At 49.0% G+C, this 25016-nt stretch overlaps 1 protein-coding gene across 1 annotated transcript in view; it reads left to right on the plus strand.

Moving 5' to 3' along the window:
- BOLA3 (bolA family member 3) overlaps positions 1–9434 on the plus strand; it is a 10259-nt gene extending 825 nt beyond the window's left edge. Inside the window, exons 2-4 of the mRNA XM_040623309.1 lie at positions 1593–1716; positions 4070–4158; positions 9192–9434. Coding sequence (XP_040479243.1) covers positions 1593–1716; positions 4070–4158; positions 9192–9257 — 279 coding nt within the window. The 3' untranslated portion in view covers positions 9258–9434. The remainder of the gene's footprint in view (positions 1–1592; positions 1717–4069; positions 4159–9191) is intronic.
- Positions 9435–25016: the final 15582 nt, after the last annotated feature.

Genomic DNA, 25016 nt, shown 5'->3' on the forward strand with positions numbered 1-25016 from the left:
AGTACCCTCAGCCCTTAGCGATTACTGCTTCTGCCTGCCACGGGTTACCTTCTGCCCTTGCCTCTCAAAGCTCTGTCCTCAGAGGAAGCTCCACAGCCCCCCCCATCCCAATCTTAGCCAGGCCCACAGCATCAAGTTTCTGTCCCTCCACACAGCACTCAGTCTCACTCCAGATCTTTCTTCTGACCTGCATTTCAACTGTCTGCTAGAACGGAGACTTCTTTGCAGGTGCAAGTAGGCATGCCCTGAATAGTGTGCTCCTTCTGTTCATTCATTTGTTCATTCATTCATCCACCCATCACCCAAGTCTCCCAGAGGGCCTGTGCCGGCCCAACTTTGGAAGGCTACAGTAACAGGATAGACTCAGTCTTGGCCTTTGAAACCAGCTGGTGAAAGAGCCAGTGCACAGGTCATTTTAAAGAAGGTGCTTCACGGGGCACCTGGGTGGCTCAGTTGGTTAATCATCCGACTCTTGATCTCAGCTCAGGTCTTGAACTCAGGGTGGTGAGTTTAAGCCCTGTGTTGGGCTCCACGCTGGGTGGGGAACCTACTTTAAAAAAGAACAAGAGGTGCTTTGAGAGTCTATAACACAGGACCCTGCTCTGGGCCATCAGGAACAGCTTGAGACAGGTGGGACTGAAGGGTGAGGGGACGGTACCTTCAGCACCAACACTAGATGAACAGCGCTCGTGTGTCCCACCTGCCATCCCCCTCCAGCCCGAGCCCAGGCAATACCTCTCATCTGGGCATCTTCCCTGACTAGCTTCAAAAGGCACCGTTCTGTGCAGGTTACTTTGCCATCAAGAGGCCTAACAAACTCCAAGGCCCGCCATGCTCTCTTTTCAGTCTCGCTTGTAGCATGTGCTCAACCCAGTCAAGGGGCTGCAGACCTGGTTTGACACGTTCCCATCAGAAGCACTGGCTCCCACGGTAGCCACTGGGGGCAGAGGGAGTGTTGTTGCCGGTGGTAAATAACCTAAAAATGTTTCTCCTTCAGGTCATTTAAAAGAATTCTGCTTCTCCCCAGTAAGAATTAGTAGATGTCACAAAGTGTAGCTGGCTTAGTGAGCAGTCAATCACAAGGCCACAGCCCACTGGAGGGTGTGAATCAGGCCTAAAGGACAGGTGGCATTTGGTCTCAGCAGTGCGTGGTCGGTGGCACACTGGCCTGGGGAGGCACGTCTGAGGCAGGCTGCCCGGCCTCTGGCTCCGCATCTTACCAGTGGGCCCAACTTAGCACTTGCCTTAGTCCCCCCGTTCTTCACCTCCAAGACGGACTTCATCATGGGGTCTCTCTCACGGTATTATCGTGAGTTCAAGATTGGTTAAGTTTGTCTTGCTCTGGAGTCAAAGTGAGTTATTTACAATTCCACTCCCCACCTCTACTTACTCCCCCCAAAAGTTTATTCTGTGTCTTGGGGAGCTTTAGTGGACATGCACTGCCATGTGGTCCCTGGGATGCAGCCTGTGGCCCCGCTGCCGGGTGCGGGTTGGCTGGCAGCACAATGGCAGGTGGGCCTGCACAGTGGCCCAGCCCGGCCTGGGGGCGCCATCATCTCGCTCGGCCCTGACTCTTCTCCGTTCTGTGGCAGTTTCCTCTTCTCCACTGTGCCCAGCGGATGTTTACCTCGCAAACTGAGGGGGAGCTCAAGGTGACCCAAATTCTCAAAGACAAGTTTCCTGGAGCGACAGCTATCCAAGTCACCGACATTTCAGGTGAGGTTTTCACTCGTCTTCCCACAGGGCGTGATAGGGTTTTGCCCTCAGCAGGGGCAGGGGGCAGGGCCTGGGCAGAGTGCCCTCGCCATCAGCGGCTTCTCCACACGTGTGGCTTTTGGACAGATGGAACTCAGCCTCCCAGCCAACGGCCGGAGGTGGGGATGTGGAAGCGTCAGAGGGAAAGTGTGTGGGGATAAGACCCAGCTGGGAGGACTCATGGTTGCTAGCCTGGCCTGGCTCGGATGAGGTCCCTCTCGGCCACCCTGGGGCTCAGGTCCACAGTCTTTAATTTGACTTCGAGATAAACATTAATTTCTCCACATTCTTCTGACACCCTAGAATGTTAGAGCTTAAACGGATCCCAGAAGGATTTTATGCTTTTGAAAGTAACTTCCTTACTTTCCCCATGAAGAGCCGAGCCCGGAAAGGCCAAAGAACCTGCCCAGCCCCTCCCAGGGAGGAGGTGGCAGAGCCGGAACCAGCACCAGGACACGGGGGGACACAGGCGGACTCTGTCCTGAGTCCGGTTACCAGCCCCAGGCACCTCGGAAGTTCTGACTGGCTGCGTGTTAGGAACAGGCTGGGAGGCGGGTTCTGCACCCACCGGCCAGGAGGACAGGGCCTTCGTCAGACGCATGTGTGGGACAGCTTAGCAGGGGCAGTAAGACGGGTGTCCCCCTGCATCTCCATACCCACGTGTCTTTGGCACCCTGCGTTGCCGTCATCGCCTCTGCTCACTGGCTTCTCTGAAAACCAAACATCTGCAAGCATTGGTAGAAGGTTTAGAAAGTAGTTTTTATTTGAAACTATAAATAAATTCATGGATCCAAAGACCTGTCGGCACGGGAGGTCAGGCGAGCCCTCTGTGGCGTCCCAGGGCAGCTCTGAGACCTCGACGTTCCCAGTCCTCTACCTGCCCAGGTCAGGCAGAGCTGGAACTTGACCTTCGGTCTGGAACAGAGTATGGAAAGGGAATCGAGGCCGGCAAGCTTGGTTAACCAAAGCTCAGGTTCCTGGTACTGAGTGTGGAAAGGGAATCGAGACTGGGAAGCTTGGTGAACCAAAGCTCGGATTCCTGGTACGCGTAAAGTCTGCTGAGTACCTTGCGCTTCTCATAAACCGGCCGGTGCTCCCGGCACCAGGGCCGCATTCTCTCGCCCGCGTTGGTTCGTGTGGGGGCAGCACGCTTCCGTCGGTCATCAGCACAATCTCGCCAGCCAGGTGGTGGGGGTGGATGTGTCCACCACAAGCTCTGCCTTGACAGCTTGACCAGAAAGCTCTTCCCTCTCCGAGGAGGCCTAGCACGAGACCCTTGAGGCTGCTCACAGACCAGGAGGGGCTGAAGAGAGCCTCGTGCAGGGGCGCCTGGGGGCTCAGTCAGTGAAGCGTCTGCCTTCGGCTCAGGTCATGATCTCAGGGTCCTGGGATTGAGTCCCGCATCGGGCTCCTTGCTCAGTGGGGTGTCTGCTTCTCCCTCTGCCTGCCGCTCCCCCTGCTTATGTTCTCTCTCTCTGACAAATAAATAAATAATAAAATCTTTAAAAAAAAAAGAGAGAGAGAGAGCGCCCCACGCAACTTCGTGACCAGCATGTCTGTGGCCTCCCCCGTCCTGCTGTGCCCCTGTCTCTCGCCTGCTTCTGTTCCTGTCTTTTCTTTGGGTTAGTATTACACAGGTTTATTCAAACCAAACTTTAGTGTATTTTTGCATTTTTAAAAATACTGATTTTTGCATTTTTAAAAATACTCCTTTGGAAGGTTGAACCCTGAAATTCGGCCTCTCCCCTCCCTCTTCCAGGGGGTTTCTTGGTCTACTCAACAGAAGTACAGGCAAACCTACATTTCCTAGGCTTTCTGTGCTTTGTGCCTTCTCTTTCATGCCCCACAAGGAATAATCCTGGGTAAGTGCAGTTGCCTTGCAAAAGGAAGAGCACATTCTGGACCGAGGCTGCCCACGGGGCATGGTGGTCAGGTCATCAGCCATGAGCCATGAGGTGTTTCTTTTCTTTTCTTTTTTTTTTTTTTTTTTAAGATTTTATTTATTTGTTTGACAGAGAGAGGAACACCAGCAGGGGGAGTGGGAGAGGAAGAAGCAGGCCTCTTGCTGAGCAGGGAGCCCGATGCGGGGCTCGATTCCAAGAGCCTGGGATCATGACCTGAGCCGAAGGCAGACACTTAACTGACTGAGCCACCCAGGCGCCCCAGCCATGAGGTGTTTCTAGCCGAGTTAGCAACTTCCTGCTAGATGAGAATACTCGGACCTTCTTTGGGTTGTGCGGAACTTTGAGGACAGATGGGGCGGTGGCTGCCGTAAGTTAATCATTGAAACACTTTTGAGTCATGTTTATTTCAGGAGGCTGTGGGGCGATGTATGAAATCCGGATCGAGTCAGAAGAATTTAAGGAGAAGAGAACTGTCCAGCAGCACCAGATGGTAAATCAGGTCAGTAGAAGCAACACGGCTCCGTTGCCATTGGTCTCCTGCGTCTTGAAAGGGCCTGACGAGCGGGGCTGGTGTTTAACTGTCAGCCCAGGAAAGAATAAGGCAATACTACGCCATGCAGACAGCATTCAGGACCTGAGCAAAAGGTAATCTGGAACTATCTGGAATCAGACTGTGGGCAAATAGGCATTTTATTCAGAATTGAAAACAAGCCACCCAATAGTTAGTTTACATTTCCTTCTATGTTTCTTTGCATAATACTACTAATGTTTACTGTATATATTTGTAGACATACAAGTACTAAATAATAGATGTTTTTGTAGATGTGAAGAATTTTTTTTAGCATCTCTTTGGGTAAATTGAGGCACGGCATGATTGAGAATTGCTCCAGCTGCCCCAGACCCAGTGACAGGATATCAGGAGTCTGGAACATCAGATTTAACCAGACTAAGGTCCAGCTTCTTCATGATCTATGCTTGTTTTACTTGGACTTTATACCAGCCTGGGCCCCTGGCCTGTATCTGCAAAGCACCCCCTGCAGCAGGTGTGTCTGACATCATTCCGGAAGGTCTTGCACATTGTGAACTAGTTTCATTTTTGCCCAGCACAGCTCTGGTCATGAGAATCCCTGGGTGGCCCCTTTTCAGGTGTCCCAGACTGCTATTCCAGGCCTTTCCCCACCCTTCTCCAGATGAACCCTCCCATGTTCCCTGCCCGTTGTTCTGTCTGTGCCTCTGGACCTTTGCCCAGATCAGCGTTCCCTTCCTCTCCTCCGGCACCCAGCTCAAACGCTGCCCCCTTCCACCTGCCTGGCAGGGAAGGAATGTCCCCGCGCCCTCCGACTCCAGCGTTTTCTGCCTTGCGTCCTGGATACTTACGTCCCTGCTGTCTGTCCCTTGGCCCTGTCATCCCTCTGTGGGCTGTTCCCCTTCGGATTCGTCTTTGACTTCCTCACGGAGCCTAGTCTTTCACTTGCATGCGGACACCTACGGCCATGTGGTGTGCTGCGGGCCTGCAGGGAGGGCTGGGGTGGAACAGCTACTCGGCTCCCCCGAAGTGCTTCTCGGCCCACGTGATCTCAGGGGCGGGAGCCAAGGCAAGACTGGGAGGACCTCACTGGCCCATATCATCCCCAACCGGTAGGACTTTGGGTTTTGTCCCCAAAACTCCTAGGGCTGCCTGCTGCGCCTGGGCTCCTAAGGGTGCTGTGAATTTGAGCGCCTCCCCTGGCCTGGGGCCATCATTACAAGTGGCTGAGGATGCAGGTTCCGGAGTGTGCCTGCCCGCGTTACCCACGTGGGCTCTGCTACCTTCTAGCTGTGTGATCTTGAGCAACTTACTCGACCTCCCTGTGCGTCGGTTCTTTAATCTGTCACTGGGGAGAGACACAGTACTTGCCTCAAAGGGCTGTTTTGAAAATTAGTGGTAGAGCACACGCGTGGCACTGAGAATGCTGTCTGACAGCTCGTAAGCCCTCGGTAAACGTCAGCGGCCGTCTCCATTGTCATCCTTGTCCTCAGCATTGGGCAGAGCCCGCTGTGTGTCTAGGGGAAAGGCGGCCATTCCCTGGGTTTGGGGGACTGTCCCCTACATCATCGTGGGCTCCAGGCTTCCTCAGGACCCCTGCAGAGCACGGGCTTCCCCGGCACCCTTCAAGCAGAAGAGCCCTGCACGGCGCTTGCCGCTGCCCTGGGAAGCCGTCTCCACGCAGCCGGCCCTGGCTCTGTTTCGTTCACTGCGGTGTTTCCCACACCTGGCAGCTGCCACCTAAGGGAGCTCCACCAGTCTTTGCTGAGAGTTTGCAGGCAGTAAGGAGAGCTGACCTGGTATGGTTATGGGCTTACAGACTATTGAAGTGTTTGGTGGCCGCACACGCTCCTGTTTCAGAGCACGCCATGCTGGCACGGGTGCACTCTGGACCCGGGGCACCGCAGCCGCCGCACTGTGCCCTCCAAGCGCTGTGCTCCCCCCCCAGCACTGTGCCCCCTGAGCGCTGTGCCCCCGAGCGTGCTGTGCCCCCCGAGCATGCTGTGTCCCCCGAGCACTGTGCCCCCTGAGGGGCCGTGTGGTTCCACAGCCAGGCGCCTGCTGAGCCCGCCCCGTAGCCCGCGCGGAGGCCGCATTAGCACGGCAAGTGCGGGGCTCTGGCGCACCCGCCGCAAGGACTTGTGCCCTCGTGGGCATCTTCAGAGGACTGCATTTGCAGGCGTTGGCTGTGAGGGAGTCTCTGGGAGGAACGGAAGGAAATGTCTTCGAGAGCAGGTCGGATGGCCTGCAGGGCCTGGGCTGGACCCGGAGTTCGCTGCCCGTCTTTATTGGTGTTGGGAATCCCAGCTCTGAGGGGCCCGTGGAGTGGAGGTGAGGCGAGCAGATCCAGGCCGCGGCTTCTGTTCCGTGGGTGCTGAGTCAGCAGCTTCTCCGGGAGGGTGATGGTTGGATGCTGTGGGTCCCCGGCTCCCGGGTGGGGGCCTGGTGGTCCTGGGCTGGGGTGCAGCTTTCCTCTTTGATCGTGCTTAGTCACCCTAATAGAATCGAGACTCTCAGGCCAGAAGGCCCTGAAAAGGCCACCTGGTCCATCTGATACTGGAATCCACTGCTGGTCAGACAGTCCCTGCCTGATTCCCTGGGGACAGGGCGTCCCCGCCCTTGAGACTCACACCTGCTCCACCCTCAGCAGGAATGCGCCATTCCTCAGGGACCCTGCCGACGTGTAGCCTGGCCTCTTTCAGCTGCTGGGGTTCATCAGACTTCTCTTCTGGAATAGTCACTGGTCTTGACTTTGGGCCAGGCCGCAGGGATGCTGTCCATCCTATTCCCGCCCTGGGGAACAGCCACAGGGAGACAAGTGAGCACTGAGCTCCCTTTTGTGTCAGAGGAAGCTGGTTGCTTCTCGGCTGTCTGCTTCACAGTGGGACCCAAGCCTCAGTGTCCGTGTTGGCAAAGATCGCATGAGGTGTTGGCCGCACGTGCCCGGCATCGTGACGCATGTGGAAGGCATTCGGGCGATAGCAGGCACCCTCTCCCCTTCTCTGGCCTCTTTCCTGTCTGTTGCCCATTCACCCGCCCCTGAGGCTGCCTCTGCCCATGCTTCCGCTGCCCAGAGCCCTGCAGCGGGTACCCGGAATGCCCAGGAGTCCAGACCCACCCTCCCCCCTGTGGCCTGCCTCAGTCTCACACCGCCTGCTCCTGACTCACAGCCAGGCTTCCCCCGGTGAATTGTGGCAGGTTCCTGGCCTTCCCTCCTGGGCCCGGTGCTTGGTCCCTCTGCCCGTCCCGCTCCCAGCTGCCCAGCTGCGCGAACGGCCAGCACAGGTGCTGACTCCCTCCCGTGAACACCCACAGCTGCGCTTGTGGCCTCGTGGTCCAGCAGCGCCTGTCACTGTCCACCGTGTCCATTTTTTGTGCCCTTGTATTACTTCCCTTTACCTTTCTCATCCTTTCCCCATGCCTTTTGCACCTGTGACCCCAGCACAACAGCGGGCGCTGAAAAATGTTTGCCAAACTACATCTTAGAAACTGGGGGGCTACGGCTAAGTCACTTCCCTACCAGGACCTCAACTGTGAAGTGACCCGCGTGATGTTTAAGGCCCTCTGTAGCTGAGAGATACTGTGACCTGGGTCACAGGCCCTTAGAAGCCTGCAAGAGAACTGGTAGAAGGCGTTGGGAGGGCCAAGTGCACAGAACACGAGGGGTCAAGGCCTTCCATGTGAAGGTGTGGCTGGGCCCACGCCTATCCGAGGAGGCTTTAAGGGTTGTGGCCTAGGTGACAGCCCAAATACAGGGACAGGGACAGCCTTTAGGGAGCATTCTGTGCCTACAGAAAGCAGAGAGCTTGTGGCCTATGGAGCTGTGTTCTCTTCCCACCCACCCCCCAACATGAAACTTTTTCCCCGGGGCATTTCTCTTGTCTGCAGAGTGGAGGGGTTGTAGGTGAATATGGAAGGGGCAGGGCAGTTCATTGGCTTCCAGCACACAGCAGCTCCTGGCTTCAGGGCTGGACAGGAGCCCAAGGGGAACGAGGAGTGGCCAGAACATCAGGTTCATGTCCTGATTTTGTTCCTCGCATGCTGAGTTTGGACAGGGGGGTAGATTCTATTTCTTTTTTATCAAAGAAAGGAATAGGACTGGATTATCGCTAAGGATCGTTCTCCCTATAAACCTGACTCCATGTGGTAGGAATTGTTTTGTTGTAAGCTAGCAAGAGCAAACAAAGGGAATTATTGGCCCGTGCAATTAAATTATCTGGTGCCTGGCATGTCTAGATTCAGGGTCTTAAATACTTCATCTGCTTGCTCTTTTTCATGTTCTCTCTCTCCCCCTCGCTGAGCTTTTGGCTTCCGTGTGTTGGCCTCATTTTCTCCCACTGGAGATGGGCTTTCTCTTTTTGTTGGAGAACATGGCCCCCAGCCACCTCCAACTGACATCGTTCAGGTAACAGTGACCCCAGAGACAAGGCTTCACACTGAAAAATCCCGGCAGAGATTCTGATTGGCCCAGTTTGGGTCACATGTCACCCCCTGGACCAATCAGGCTGGGCCAGAGGCACATAGCTACCTAATAGCGGGCATATGGGTAGGTCCACCGGCAGTCCACGATTAAGATCTCCAGTGGCTAGTGGAGAAGGGGAAGTGTCCAACAATGTGTTTGACGTGCTGCCATTTGTGTTATCAAAAGGTAGCAGTGTGGATATATATTCATATTAGCTTAAACATGCATTTTTCAATCATTGCAAAGACATACAAGAAGTTGACACCATTTCTCTCATTTGGGGATGGAGGTGGGAATGGGAGGTGGTGGAGGGCAGGTGTGGGGGGATACCTCACTGCTTGCCTTTTTATAACTTTTGATTTTTGAGCCTCATTAGATATTAATTCAAAAAAATAAAATATTATTTTCTAAAAAAAAAGGAAAAACTGCTCAGACGAAGCCCATGCGAGCCTCCTGCGGAGACAGAGCTTTACACAGATGCTCTCGTAGAGGCTTACGCAGTCGGTGTCGAATGCGAAACAGTGATGCTCTTCTCCTTACTCAGGCACTGAAAGAAGAAATCAAAGGAATGCACGGATTGCGGATATTTACCTCCGTCCCCAAACACTGACGACATCCTGGCCGCGTAGATGCTGCCGCTTAACGCCTTGGACGAACTTGGCTGACACCATCCTTTTCTAGGCATTTGCCAAAAAAGTTATCTATTTTGTTCATAGACATTTCCGTATTGTAATTGTAGAATATGTCCTCTATTTAGAATTTAATTAAAGGCAACAGACAACCGAAACCTTTTGAAGAGTCATTGGTGATTCGTCTAGTTCCTCTGTTTCAGAGGCAATGTCCTTTGTCCCAAGTTCTCCCATCTTTGGACGCTCCTGTCCTGCTGCTACGCACTGAGGGGAGTGCCAGCTAATTCTGTCGTGTCAAGAGACTTTCTTGTTTCTTCTCTAGGAAACTATTAAGGCCCCTTAATCTTACCCAAAAGAAAAAAAGAGAAGAGGAAAAAAATACCCTTTGGTTTTGCTGTTCCCTCAGTTGCGTGCCTCTCTTTCCCTTCCCCTCCAAACCTCTTACAAGAATGATCTTAGACCTTCAATTTCCGACTCCCTGGAGTGGACTTAGAGGGGTCTGGGATGCCAGGATCAAGGTCTTCTTCCTGTTTGAAGACCCCCTGCCCTCTGCATCTTGGAGGTGTAGCCCGTCTCCCACAGCAGCAGAGGGAAAGGTCCGCCTTCCGAGCTCCCTTGCATATGGGTACAGGTCGCTGGTCTAGACTCAGCCCATCAGACGGATGGGGAGCAGGTGAGCCAAGAAGGAGGGGTAGCGGCACATCCACTCCGGCCGCTGGGGCAGCGTGTCCAGCGTCCTGGCTGCTGGCAGTGACCGAGTCAGTGTCACAAGCTGTTGTCTCTGGAGTCCGTGGTGGTGGTAGTGGTGTCTGGGTCTGTGGCATGATCTGGGCTCTGGTAACAGAGCCTTCCTGTTCCTGCCCATTTCAGAAGCTGGTTCGCCAGTCTTCCTAGATGTTTTGTGATTGTTTCATGTCCTTTCACTAAATTCTTTATTGTTCACATCAGTCTGGTCAGTGTCTGTTGCTTGCAAGCGAGAGATCCCTGATGGGTTCATCCGCCCCTCACAGTGTGGCTCCTGCCTTCCCACCCCCACATCCCTCCTGGGCAGCTTTTTGAGAGACTGTGTCCACTGCCACTCAGTCCTCGGCACCCCGGTCACCCCGGTGATGGCAGGCTGCCCGTCCGCTCCTTCCTCAGATGCCTCCTTTGTCGTGCTGCTCACCAGGGAGTCCAGTGGTCGGTCTCGTTTCTGAAGATCCCTAGTACCTCCCTAAGTAATGTGGTTGAAACAACCTTGGGCCCGAGTTTTGGAGCAGCACAAATTTTAAATATTCTGTTCCTATACCATGCCCCCATTTTGGGGTTTAAAAATATTCTCTATCTCCACAGTATGGGGGAGGGATTGGTGTCCTGCCAAGGCATAACCGCCTTTTACATGGAATAGATTTGCTGAGTTGCGTAAGAGCTGAAAAGCCAGGACACAACAGAACAGAGGATCAGAGGCAGCTTGGAAGGAGCGCCCCAGAGGACAGATTTTAGGTGGCGTAGTGACGAAACACCGAAGAATGGAGTCCGAGGGGCCAGAAGAAGGTAGCAGTCAGCGAGAACAGAGAGATCGCAGAATTAGATACATGTTGGTTACTCGTGTGGAGCCTAATTGTCCTCCTGACAGTGGGCTGGACGTAGTCATCTGCTTCTAAAGAACAGAATCCAGTAGAAAGGACAAGGGGCCGCTTCAGAGACTACGTCATAAAGGCACCATGGCTTCCTCCTCTCAGATTGCTCCCTCTGAGGGAAGGGAGCCACCATGTTGTGAGGGCACTCAAGCAGCCTGTGGAGAGGTCCATGTGGGGAACTGAGGCCTCTTACCAACAGCCAATGAAATAGGCCTGCCAATAGCCAGCAGGGAACCAAACCTGCCAAAGCAAGAGCCATTTGGGTAAGCCATCTTGGAAGTGGGTCCTTCTGAGTCACAGTCACCATTGAGCCTTCAGACAACTGTCGCCCCAGCGGACATCTTGACTGCAGCTTGCCAGAACCACTCAGCTAAGCTACTCCCAATTCTTGACTAACGGAAACTGGGAGGTAATAAATACTTGTCGTTTGAAGCCGCTAAGTTTCGAGGTAAGTTCTAGAGCAGTAGATAACTGTGTGCATTGGTACGCTTGTGCAGTATGGGCAGGACACGGGGGCATTTCACATATTGGAGAAGAGGTGGAGGGCCAAACTGCAGAAAGGACGGGGACGGCTAAACGTCAGGAGCACACGACACCCCTGGGTCTCCACGTCTCCTGTCTGCTTCTCTCTGCAGATCAGCTTTATTATAGATACATTTATTGTAGACTGGCCTTCACCACACACTGCCAGGCTATGGCTCACTCACTGTACTGCCCATAGCTCTTAATTTTTTTTTAAGATTTTTTATCTATTTATTTGTCAGAGAGAGAGAGAGCCCAAGCAGGGGGAGGGGCAGGCAGAGGGAGAAGCAGCCTCCCTGCTGAGCAAGGAACCCGATGTGGGACTCCATCCCAGGACCCTGGGATCATGACCTGAGCCGAAGGCAGATGCTTAACTGACTAAGCCACCCAGGCACCCCATAGCTCTTAATTTGTATGTCAAAGCCTCGAGAAGGGCAGACTTTCCTTCCAAGTTCCAGTCCAAAGAATGCCAGGGAAGGCCTTGGCGGGGCCCGCCCTGAATCAGTAGCCACCCAGGAGGCACGTGACGTGGCAGCCTCTCTCTGGACTGGAGAGAAGAGCAGTCGCCTCAAAAAGTGGGGGTTCTGTTCCAAGAAGAGGCTGGGGACAAACAACAGGTATTCGTGGCTGGAGGGAAGGTGATGGGGTCCAGCAGGCCCGCTGGGAGTCTGGGGACACCGGGGCAACTCGGAGTCTTCCCTGGCTTCGCCCCGACTCCCCACCCCAGGCGACTCTTCAGGCCCCGAGATATGTGGCAGCCCTACCACAGCCACATGTCTGTTCCCAAATCTGGCCACAAGAACTTTTTCAAGTAACTCCCCTACCCCCTCTGCAGGTGTTCTCCTTTCAAGGTTAAAAGGAAAGTTGGAGGAATCGGTGTTTCTTTTTAGTTGATTAAACAAGAATAAATTGTTTATACAGCCAACTCTTAGCTTTGTGATTAAGTGCTACTTGTGGAAATTGCTGAGTCGAGATGGTACAATTTCTGAGTCAAGTGTCCTTTTAAAAACAGTGTCCAGTTTTCCAGTGGAAAATCTAAAGCATCTTGAGATAGCTGCTTGCTGACCAGATTAAGTCAATCTAAGGGACCTTACCCCACACACAGCCCTCCTCCAGGCCCTTTGGTCCCAAGGGTTCATGTAATGCCCCACTCTCCCCTGATTAGACCACCCAACTAGCAGCCAGGGCACAGCTGGGCTGCACCTGCGAGGGGAAGGGGGCCACGAAGCCCCACCCCTATACCAGCCGTGGCAAAGAGTGAGGGAATCCAATTCTTTCTTGGGAATCCAAACTGGAAAGGTCAGAGTCAATGACCCAAGGACAGCTCATGGCCGCTGGAAAGCTCCAGGCAAACAATAAGGGCACTCAAATCAGGAAATAAGGAGAGATTCCATCTAGGAGAAACAGAAGTTGGAAAAATGGCCTGGGAGATGCCAGGCGGGGCATCGGCAAATCTGAGTTGAGAGGAAGCTGACACTGGGGAATAGAGAAGACAGTGATTCTCAATCCTGCGGCAAATGAGAACCACCTGGGGTGTTTAAAAATACTCACACCTGGGGCGTTCCCAGGTGCACGAGGCAGAGACCAGGCAGTTAAATACAGCCGTGAACCGCCCCGCACGCCTTAGAGCTTCGTGAGTCAGGACCGACCCCTACCTCTGCCCCCAAACCTGGGTGAGGCCTGCCCTGCCCACCCGCTTTCCTTCCTGGGAGCTGCTGCGCTTGCGTCAGTTTGCCAGCTCGCCTCCACCCCCTACCCACCTGGGGGGGGGCTGCCCCCACCCCCTAACTTCACGGGGTGAATGGTGGGAGGGCACCCATGCTGCCTGAGCTGGGGGCGCCCCCGGGGCCCCCACCTGCCCTAGGCGGGATCCAGCCTGTGGATCCGAGGAAAAAGGAGCCAGGCCTCTGCCAGCTGGGAGTTTCCCGAGTTTTCCGGGGCACCGCCGCGCACAGCCTCGCTACCCTGCGCTCCCTCGGGCCCGCAAGGTAAGCCGCCCCCGCGTGTGCCCGCGTGCGTGTCGGAAACCTTTGGCTTGAGTCAGCAGAGTTGTTTCTTACTTGCAACCCAGACGGCCTTAAGCCACACCAGCCGTACCTCGCAGTTCTCCCCTTGCCAACTGAGCCGACTTTTGACATGTTTTCTGCTTGCATTTGCTCTCGTAACGCTGGTAGGACTAAGTCTGTCATTAGGCGCCTCCTTTCAGGAAATTGAGCTCATTTCTTAGGTCGTGGTAAGATACCCTGACACTGGGAATTTCAAAGAAAGTGTATGCACTTTAATTTTGTTTTGTTTTAGAAAAATATAATGCTTATTAGGGAGGCAGATAAGAAGGTACAAGTAAAAGATGCCTGTGTCTTCAGTCGCGTTCACCTTTATTCAAACGCCGTTGGTTCAGACCCCGAGCGTCTGTAACCCCGGCCAGGTGGCCAGGTCCCCAGCGGCCATACAAACACAGAGGTCCGCAGGGAGCAGAGCAGGCAGCTCAACAAGCGGATGAAAGAGTAAAAAGTGAGAACAACTGAAGATCAAGTAATAATGTTAGCTTTTTTAAAATAAACGGTTTTTAGGACGGTTATATAACTGTTTTTAGAACTATTTTAGATTTACAGAAAAATGGAGAAGATAGTACAGAGTGCCTGTGTATCCCACGCCCTTCCCCTCCTCTTACCAGCTGAGATTAGCGTGGCACATTTGTTACAATTAATGAGCTGATTCGGGTTCGGTGTTACAAATTAAAGCCCTGGTTCATTCACATTTCTTTAGTTTTTCCTTAATATCTTGTCCCCGGTGTCCCCTCCACAGCTCCACATTACCTGTCATCGTCATGTCCCCTCCATCTCTTCTTGGCCCTGACAGTTTCTCAGAATTTCCTTGCTGTCGATGACCTTTTAGTTTTTAAATAGCAGTGTGTATCAATAAATTCTGTGGGGGTAATGATGGATGTGTTTGACAGAAAGCAATTGTTTTTGTCATTAAGGACAAGCTTGTGCTTGGGGTCCGTGGCTGGCTCACTCGGAGGAGCATACCACTCTTTTTTTTTTTTATGTTCGGTTAGCCGCTGTATAGTTTTTGATGTAGTGTTCAGTGATTCATTACTTGTGTATAACACCCAGTGTTCCCCACAACACGTGCCCTCAATACCCATGCCCCTGTTACCCCATCCTCCCACCCCTCCCCTCTGAAACCCATACCACTCTTGATCTCTGGATCGTGAGTTTGAGCCCCACCTTGGGTGTAGAGTTACTTAAAATAAAAAAATAAAAATAAAAAAAGACTAGCCTCTGCTTATTTTAGATTTAAGAAGAACTGTGCCTTAGACACCAAAAACATACTCCTCAACCACATATGGTCACAGGAAACCTTTTCTTTGAGGGCACCCTGGAACTGCACCCATATTTGTAAGCATTTGGGTGTTTAGGGATTTCAGATTTGCAGTGTGTTTCACCTTCTGGGGAAAATGTTTGGGGTTGAGCATAAATAATAGTTTAGTTTTTTCAGCTTAAAGCAATTTGCATAATACTCTCATATCCCTGATTTGATTTGATCATTTTTTTAAAAATTCAATTCTAGTATAATTAACATACAGTGTTATATTGGTTTCAGGTGTATAATTTAGTGATTCAGTAATTCTGTACATTACTCAGTGCTTATTGTAAGTGTACTCTTTAATCCCCATCACCCATTTTGTGATTCTCCCCCCCCGCCCCGGTACTCATTGGTTTGTTCTCTGCAGTTAAGAGACTGTTTTTTGGTTTATCTTTTTTCCCCTTCGTTCATTTGTTTTGTTTCTTAAATTCCACATACGAGTGAAATCGTATTGTATTTGTCTTTCTCTGACTGATTTCACTTAGCATTATATTCCCTAGATTCATTCACATTGTTGCAAATGGCAAGATTTCATTCTTTTTCATGGCTGAGTAATATTCCTCTGTGTGTGTGTGTGTGTGTGTGTGTGTGTACCACATCTTTAGCCATTCATCTATCCATGGACACCTGGGTTGCTTGCCTAATTTGGCTACTGTAAATAATGCTGCAGTAAACACAGGGGTGCATAGATCTTTTCAAATTAGTCTTTACTTATTCTTTGAGTAAATACCCAGTCGTGGAATTGCTGGGTCATATGGTAGTTCTATTTTTAATTTCATGCGTCTGTTTTTGTGCCAGTACCGTACTGTTTTAATCATTATACCTTTGTAGTATATCTTAAAATCTGGGTTGTGATTCCTCCAGTTGTGCTCTTTTTTCAGGATTGCTTTGGTTATTTGGGGTCTTTTGTGGTTGCATCCAAATTCTAGTTCTGTGAAAAATGCTGTTGGTATTTTGAGAGGGATTGCATTAAATCTGCAGATTGCTTTGGGCAGTATGGCCATTTTAACTATATCTGTTCTCCCAATCCATGAGCATGGAATGTCTTTCCATTTCTTTGCATCCTCTTCAATTTCTTTCGTTAATGTTTTACAATTTTCGAAGTATAGGTCTTTCACCTCCTTGGTTGAGTTTATTCCTAGGTATTTTTATTTTATTATATTTGGTGCAATTGTAAATGGGATTGTTTTTTAAATTTCTCTTTCTCCTACTTCATTACACTCTATAGACATGCATCAGATTTCTGTATATTTATTTTGTGTCCTGCAACATACTGAATTCATTTATCAGTTCTAGTGGTTTTGGGGTGGAGTCTTTAGGATTTTCTGTATTTGATCTCATGTCATCTACAAATAGTGAAAGTTTTATTTCTTCCTTACCAATTTGGATTTCTTTTAGTCCTTTTTCTTGTCTGATTGCTGTGGCTAGGACTTCCAGTACTGTGTTGAAAAGTGGTGGGAGGGGAGGGACATCCTTGTCTCATTCCTGATCTTAGGAGAAAAACTCTGTTTTTCCACCATTGAGTATGATGTTAGCTGTGGGTTTTCATATATGGCTTTTATTATGTTGAGGTATGTTCCCTCTAAACCTACGCTGCAAAGGTTTTTTTTTTTTTCTTTTTTAAGATTGTATTTATTTATTTGAGAGAGAGCAAGAGAGAGCACAAGCAGGGGGAGTGGCAGAGGGAGAGGGAGAAGCAGGCTCCTTCCTGAGCAGGGAACAAGACCTGGGACTCCATCCCAGGACTCTGGGATCATGACCTGAGCTGAAGGCAGACACTTAACTGACTGAGCACCCAGGTGCCCCTGCAGAGGGTTTTTATCATGAATGGATGTTGTATGCTGTCAAATGCTTTTTCTGCATCAATTGAAACGATCATGTGGTTTTTATCCTTTCCCTTGTTGATGTGATCCATCATGTTGATTGATTTGTATATATTGAACCACCCTTGTATCCAGGAGTAAATCCCATTGATTGTGGTAAATGACTTTTTTAATGTATTGTTGGATTCAGTTTGCTAATATTTTTTTTAAGATTTTATCTATTTATTTGACAGAGAGACAGCCAGCAAGAGAGGGAACACAAGCAGGGGGAGTGGGAGAGGAAGAAGCAGGCTCCCAGCAGAGGAGCCGAAGGCAGACGCTTAACGACCGCGCCACCCAGGCGCCCCAGTTTGCTAATATTTTGTTGAGGATTTTTGTGTTTATGTTCACCAGAGATATTGGCCTGTCATTCTTTTTTTTATAGTGTCTCCTCTGCTTTTGGTTTCAGGATAATGCTGGCCTCATAGTATGAGTCGGGAAGCTTTCTTTCCCCTTCTATCTTTTTTGGAATAGTTTGAGAAGTATAGGTATTAACTCTTCTTTAAATGTTTGGTAGAGGGGGCGCCTGGCTGACTCAGTTGGTAGACCGTGCAACTCTTGATCTCACGGTTATAAGTTTGAGCCCCACATTGGGTGTAGAGATTACTTAAAAATAAAGATCTTAAAAAAAATGTTTGTTAGACTTTTATTTTTTGGTAGTTTTTTGATTATCAATCTAATTTTGTACTAGCAATCTGTTCAGATTTTCTATTTCTCCCTGGTTCAGTTTTGGAAGATTGTATGTTTCTAGGAACTTATCCATTTCTTTTAGATTGTCCAGTTTGTTATATAATTTTTCATAATCTTTATAATTCTTTGTATTTCTGTTGTGTCAATTGTTATTTCTCCTTCATTCTGATTTTGAGTCCTCTCTCTCTCTCTCTCTCTGAGTCTCATTTAAGGTTTATCAGTTTTGTTGATTGTTTCAAAGAACCAGCTCTTCGTTTCACTGATCTGTTCTATTGTTTTTTAGTTTCTATTTTATTTGTTCCCATCTTTCTTATTTCCTTTCTTCTACTGGTTTTGGATTTTGTTTATTCTTCTTTTTCTAGCTCCTGTAGGTGTAAGGTTAGGTTGTTTATTTGAGATTTTCTTCTTGAAGTTGGTGGGGGTGTATTGCTATAAACTTCCCTCTTAGAACAGCCTTTGCTGCATCCCAAAGGTTTTGGACCATTGTGTTTTCATTTTCGTCTCCATGTATTTTTTTTTAATTTCCTCTTTGATTTCTTGGTTAACCCATTCATTATTTCATAGCACGTTATTTAGCATGTTATTTAACTTCCGTGTATTTGTGCTCTTTCCATATTTTTTCTTGTGGTTGACTTGTAGTTTCATAGCATTGTGGTCAGAAAAGATGCATGGTGTGTCTTCAGTCTTTTTGAATTTGTTGAGACTTGTTTTGTGTCCTAACATGTGATCTGTTCTGGAGAATGTTCCATGTGCACTTGAAAAGAATGTGTAATCCACTGTTTCAGGATGGAATGTTTTGAATATGTGTTGGACCCATCTGGTCCAATGTGTCATTCAAAGGCAACATTTCCTTGTTGATTTTCTGTTTGGATGTTCTGTCCATCGATATAAGTGGGGTGTTAAAGTCCCATACTATTATTGTATTAATATCAATGACTTCCTTTATATTTTTAACTGCTTTATGTATTTGGGTGCTCCCATGTTGGGTGTATAAATATGTATAATTGTTATATCTTGTTGGATTGTTCCCTTTATGATTATGTAGTGTCCTTTGTTGTCCCTTGTTATAGTCTTTGTTTTAAAGTCTATTTTGTCCAAATAAGTATTGCTATCCAGGCTTTCTTTCCAATTCCATTTGCGTGATAAATGCTTTTTCGTCCCTTCACCTTGAATGTGCAGGTGTCTTCAGGTCTGAAATGAGTCTCTGATAGGCAGCCTATAGACGGATGGTGCTTTTTTTATCCATTCTGTCACCTTGTCTTTCGGTTGGAGTGTTTAGTACATTTACTTCAAAGTAATTGCTGGTAGGAATGCATTTATTGCCATTTTATTGCTTGTTTTGCGGTTGTTTTTGTAGTTCTTCTCTGTTCCTTTCTCGCTCTCTTCTCACAGTTTGCCGGCTTTCTTCAGTGATATGCTTGGACTCCTTTCTCTTAACTGTTCGCATATCTATTACCAGTGTTTGCTACAGAAAGCAATTTTTGTAACAAAGACAAAACTGCAAAGGAAATCACCATCCAGGGGCAGCTGGGAGGCTCAGTCAGTGGGGCGTCTGCCTTTGGCTCGGGCAATGATCCCGGGGTCCTGGGGTCGAACCTCGCATCGAGCTCCCCGCTCAGTGGAGGGCCTGCTTCTCCCTCTTCCTCTGCTGCTCCCCCTGCTTGTGCTCTCTCTCTTGCTCTCTTGGGTGCTCTTGCTCTAACTCAAATGGATAAATAAAATCTTTAAAAAAAAAAGTATAAAAAAAGTCACCATCCAGTTGGCCAATTGAAAGTCACTCTATCCTAGACATTTTGGCAAACATTAAATCATCACATCTTAGACACCACACCAAAAAAGTGCCCTGGCGTTATTAAAAATAAAACAGGTGCCTTGAGTTAGAGGCATCAGAAAGTAGCAGCTTCCCCCAGACAGGATGGGTTTAAAAGACAGCATTGTCTTGGGTGAGGTTTGGTAGATTTATAAACAAGGTTAGGTAGGAGAGGCTTCTCCACACACATTATTAACCTGTAAGCGTGTAATTAGAGACAAAGGAAGAAAACCTTATAAACAAGCTGAGATTGTCCTTTTATTTAACAGAGAACTGTTGGAAGAAAAAAGAATACTTTGGGTGGAAGTAGAAAGTTCTGATGCCTTGGAAATTGTACTTTTTCTAATTCTTCAGGCATCGACTAGCAGAACTGAAAATGCAAACTATCTTAAGCTGCTCCACCCCTGCCCCGCATCTTCCTCTGTTCTGGGAGCCGAGTTGACGACGTAAACGGATGTCGTGCACACAGCCGCTTGCCCCGCCCTGTGCAAACCAACAGAGCTATTTTCTGAATCAAATTTGCACAACTCTAAAGGGAAAAAAAAAAGTTCAAAGAACAGGATGTTTTTCAAGGCAGGCTTTTTAGAAGCTAATGTTGACTTGCCCCATTTTAGGCTTTTTCAGTATTTATTTTGCCCTCTCTGGTGGCTAACAAGTTGGAAATGAGCCCCTCGTCTAGTATAGGGAGGTCAGATTGTCTGTGTCCTCAGTCTCCCCTTCGTTTGGTGAGAAGTCCGAAGCTGGGATTCCACTGGTGCCGCAGTGAGGAGAGGCATTTCGGGCTCGTGAAAACCAATCCTCATGGTTCGCAGCGCAGCTGATTTTCTTGCTACAATACATGAGAAAAGAGAACTGGATTCCCCTGAAGAGGTCTGGGTCAAGATGAGTGGCGTTGTCAATATCATGTCAGTAAAGGCATAATTCAACAGAGCTTTTCATTATAAAATTTAGAAAATTGTATAGCTGGAAGTCAGGCTGTCGTCAAGTGAAGTCCACAACATTTCGCTTTGGTAGCCCTTGTAAAATGTACGCTAACTCACTGCTGGGACCTCGAACCGGAGCCAGGCGGAGCAGCAAGCGTGACTCCCGTCCTACCTCTTTCTTTTCTTTCTTTCTTTCTTTTCTTTCTTTCTGATTTATTTATTCGTTTGACAGAGAGACAGCCAGCGAGAGAGGGAACACAAGCAGGGGGAGTGGGAGAGGAAGAAGCAGGCTCCCAGCAGAGGAGCCTGATGTGGGGCTCGATCCCAGAACGCCGGGATCACGTCCTGAGCCGAAGGCAGACGCTTAACGACTGCCCTACCCAGGCGCCCCTGTCCTGCCACTTTCTGATCCTCTGATTTGAGCTTATGAAATGAGCCCATAGTGTAGAAACAGGAAGCTAATTCTCCTGTCTAAAAGTAGGAAGGGCATGAATAAATAGTTCTCAAAAATAATAAAAAGAAGAAGAACATCTCAACCTGACACCTTTCTTCTGACCCATTTAACTTAATAGCTGGCTCTCTGGTCTCTGGGTAGATCTCATTACTGAGCGTGATTAAACACTCGGCTTGGTAGCTGTCTATGCATGTGACTAGTTTCACTATCCGTCCTCCCGCCTCAGTGCCAATTTAAGAATGCAAATCCTATGTGGGCAGGTTTTTAAAGTTGGTGAGAACATTTTATTTTATTCTTGCTGAAGTTAATCATATTATTTTCTAAAGTGAACCTTTACATTTATTGCTTTTTAAATATCCCAGTCAAGGAGCGCCTGGATGGCTCAGTCAATTAAGCATCGGCCTTCAGCCCAGGGTCCTGGGATCGAGCCCTGCATTGGGCTCCCTGCTCGGCGGGGAGTCTGCTTCTCCCTCTCCCTCTGCCTGCTGCTCCCCTTGCTTGTGCACTCTCTCTCTCTGTCAAATAAATAAATAAATAAAATGTTTTTAAAAAAATCTCAGTCAATTTGAAAGTGAAGTTGTAAAGATACCAATGATTTAAAAAATCCACCTTTTGAGAAGCGCTATGCTGAGTGTCTGTGGGTGACTGTAGCTGCTGCCACACTGTAGTCTAGTTCTAGGCCGGCCTAGGGACATCTGAGCTGAGTACAGCTCCTCTTGCCACGGAACGTGCTGAAACAGAACCGGGGTGGCTGAGAAGTAGACAAACGCTGTGTGCATGTGAACATGTCTGTACGGCGTGAGAACACCTGATCCTCTGCGTTAGTTCTGCAGAGAGAGGTCCGCTGATGTCATGTGTAACAATCAACAGGCTAATTGTCCAAACTTTTCCAATTTCAACTGGTTATGTGGGATCAAATAGACATGCTAGCATAATCACGATGAAGTGACCACGATCTTAACTGCATTTAAGGAAAAATACGAAGGCTTATTACCAGTAAAAGTATTTTCTCATTTACTTCTTTACTCAAGAAGAGTGAGACTTTATTTTGTTCATGATTTCCCCTAAGTAAGTGATGGGAAAATTTAACAAACTAGCTTAGGTCTACTTATTAAGTTACAAAATGTAACATTCTGATGCAGTCTAATTGATGGTAGGAGTGTATATAAAAGAGCTGAAGTCTTTTGCACACATGATGCTATCCTTTGTGGTAAAAAAAAACAATGGTTAGAAGGTAGAATCCAGCTTTTTTGTTGTATACAGATGCTGCCAAAAGAAAAATGGTTTATCAGATTTCGAGTGGCACGAGTGTAAGTGGGAAGTTGGCAGCTTTCGGTGCAAAGCTTTCTCTTAGCACGAGAGACTGGATTAGAGTCCAGAGTAGCTGGGCTTCTTTCCACCGTGTGAGCACCGCCATCGTGGGTCGTGTGCACGCTCCTGGGAAATCGGAGTGAGCCGCAGAGACTCTCACGGCGTCGCACAAGTATGTTTTGTGACCAGCAGTACGATCTTGAGAGTTCTTAAGGCCAAAGGACTTGCTCCTGAGGGTCTCTACCATGTGATGAAGAAAGCTGTTGCTATTTGAAAACATCTTGAGAGGAACAGGAAGGATAAGGATGCTAAATTCGGACTATATTCTGACCAAGAGCTATAATCACCGGATGGCTCGATATTCTAAGACCGAACAAGTCGTCCCCTGCCCCCGCCACCTCCCCACCCCCAGCTGGAAAGTCGAGTTATCCACAGCCTCTGTCCTGGTGGCATAAATTTGTCTGTGTATTCAAGCCATAAAATCATTGTCTAGCTAGGAAAAACAAAAACAAAAACTGAGGGGAAACAGGCGTACGAAGCCTAGAAGCCTACTATGGGAGTCTGTAAAAACCTGTCCCTTGGCGCGGCCCATCCATCCTGTGCTTTGAAGACCTGACTGTAACAATCTCAGTTGTGGGGAGAAACCATTCCAGTTCTTTCCCTTTTCCCCTTTTTCCCTTTTTCCCTTTCCCGTTTTCCCTTTCCCCTTTTCCCTTTCCCACAAAGTTTTAAAAGAGATATGAAATCTACAACTTAGCACCTTTGGCATTTTTGTCCAAACAGACTCTGACAAAGAAAGTGGGAACGTAACCCTGCTCACTTCCTTTCTCCCAGGCAGATTCACCTCCTGTTTCCTCTGCCGTTGGGCAGTTCTGCGTCATGGGCTGGGACTTCTCCTTGGTTCTGCCCTTCGCAGACTCAGAGAGCTTTACACCTTCCTACGGTGGGAAGGGCTTCCTTGTCATCAAACGCACTGTTAAAATCCGTGCCCAGAACCCGCACCTCACCCTCCGGACTCGGCTCCTCTGTGGCGCCCTCCAGGCTTGCGCACCATTATTTGGCGTTGGAGGGTTTGTACATTTTCCTCTGTTGTCGGGCTTGGTGCTGGGAGCCTGCCTTCAACCTCAGCCAGCCAGACTTTGTCACAGTTTTTTGATGTTTTGGGGCAATTTCTGTGAACCTGTGACCCAAACTGGCTGGGTCTCCTCCTTGAGGGTTTTAGAGTCATTCTTCATCTCTGTTATGCCGTTTCTTCGATCCATCTCCATCTGGATTTCTTCTTTTTTTTTTTTTAAGATTTTATTTATTTATTTGACAGAGAGACAGCCAGCAAGAGAGGGAACATAAGCAGGGGGAGTGGGAGAGAAAGAAGCAGGCTCCCAGCAGAGGAGCCTGATGTGGGGCTCGATCCCAGAACGCCGGGATCACGCCCTGAGCTGAAGGCAGCCACTTAACGACTGAGCCACCCAGGCGCCCCTCCATCTGGATTTCTTTATTTAATCCATTGACTTTCTTTTATAGCTTCTTCCTTCTTTGTCGAGGCAGAAGTTTACTGAAATCCTCTAGCATCATAGCCCCTGCACTTGAGGCTTTGGAAGCGGTGAATTTGGGGTTTGAAGATCATGAATTCACCGAAGCAATGAGTTCCTTTTTCTGTTTGGGAGACTTATTTATTCTTAGGGACAGCCGTAACTTCTTTTTGGATTTGCTAACAGATTTGACCTCTGGTTTGCCTTCTCTGGAATTGGAAAGACTGCTCTCAGACACGGTACTCTTCTTTGGCCGAGTGTCCTCCTCCGATGTCTCTGCGAGGCTCAGACTCTGGCCTGACCGTTCCGATTGCCAGCTGTGACATTTTCCCGATCACTGATTCAGCTGCCTTTCCTGTTTCCGAGAACATTTCATTGATTGCTATCGCCCGTTGATCAATGTCTGTACGTCTTCGTTGATTCTCCCGTCCTCGCTCTCCTCCTTGCCTCCACGCTTTGTATCTCCTGCAAGATGTTGGAACGATGAGGATCTAATAGTCACGCAGCCCACGGTAGCATTTCTTGGAGCGTCGATGCGGGTTCTGCTTTGCTGTCCTCCGCCATCGGCAATGCTTTTGAGCTTGGTGGTGTGCCTTTTCACCATCTACATTTTAAAACCTTCCTGTCAACATCATTTTCTCAACACACTGCTGAGCTCTGCCAGTCTTCTTGCGATCTTGCTCAGATCATCTTTGACCTGGTTTAAGTTGCTGTCCCGTGAGCATCTGTCGTCTGTGTGTCATGAAAGCTCGATTCCCTCTCCTGCGCACGTCTTGACCACAGCCCGCTCACTCCACAGTCATCTGTGACGTCAAGTTCTGGCAGGTCAGTTAGGGCTTCCCGGCGTGATCACTTATTTGGCTCACAGGGTAGGAGGGAAAGCTTTCCATGATGTGTGCCTGTATCCTTCCTCCTTTGACTTCTTTCTAGGTTGGTATTTCTTCAAAAGGTCCTGAGTTGCTCGGCATAGCTGAGTCCATCTCTGTCCCGTCCCTGACGCATGGGATGTATTTCTCAAGAATTGCAATTTCCCACTGTGTGTGGTTTTCGAAGTCAAACCGATCCCTCTGTGTCCCAGGCCAGGTGCAGGGGGTGGGAAGTGGTGCTTCCCAGGGGCATGGCTCCTTCTAGGTCCCTCCCTGACCAGCCCCCATCCCATCCCCTTGTCACGCGTCATGCATCCGCTGCCTCCTGGGTCTCCTCCAACCCCCCTCCACCCCCCATCACTCCTCACCTACAGGCCTGCCCTGCAGCCCATGTGTGATAATTTGTCAATGAACAGGAAGTGGACTTGGACAAATGGAAAATGTAACCTTGTTTTTGTATAGAAGGACTCAACCGCGTAAAAACGTCAGTTCTAAGTGACTTATATAAGTTTAATGTGAGTCAAATGAAAGTGTCAGCAAGCATTTTTTTCCTGGCACTAGGCAGGTTCATTCCAGAGTTCTTATGGAAAAATAAACATGCAAGAACAGCTAGGAAACTCCCAAGAAGGGAGCGCGGTGAGGGTACGCTAGCTGTTAACTAGTGGTAACTAGATGTTAAAATATACGATACACAGTAATATTAAAATACACATGTAACTGCTTGGTCGTGTGGGCCTGGCCCCATGCGCCCAGCGCCCCACACAGCAGCGGCCAAGAGCACGGTG

This window comes from Ursus maritimus, unplaced genomic scaffold (assembly GCF_017311325.1).
Source record: "Ursus maritimus isolate PB19 unplaced genomic scaffold, ASM1731132v1 scaffold_6, whole genome shotgun sequence".
Lineage (NCBI taxonomy): Eukaryota > Metazoa > Chordata > Mammalia > Carnivora > Ursidae > Ursus > Ursus maritimus.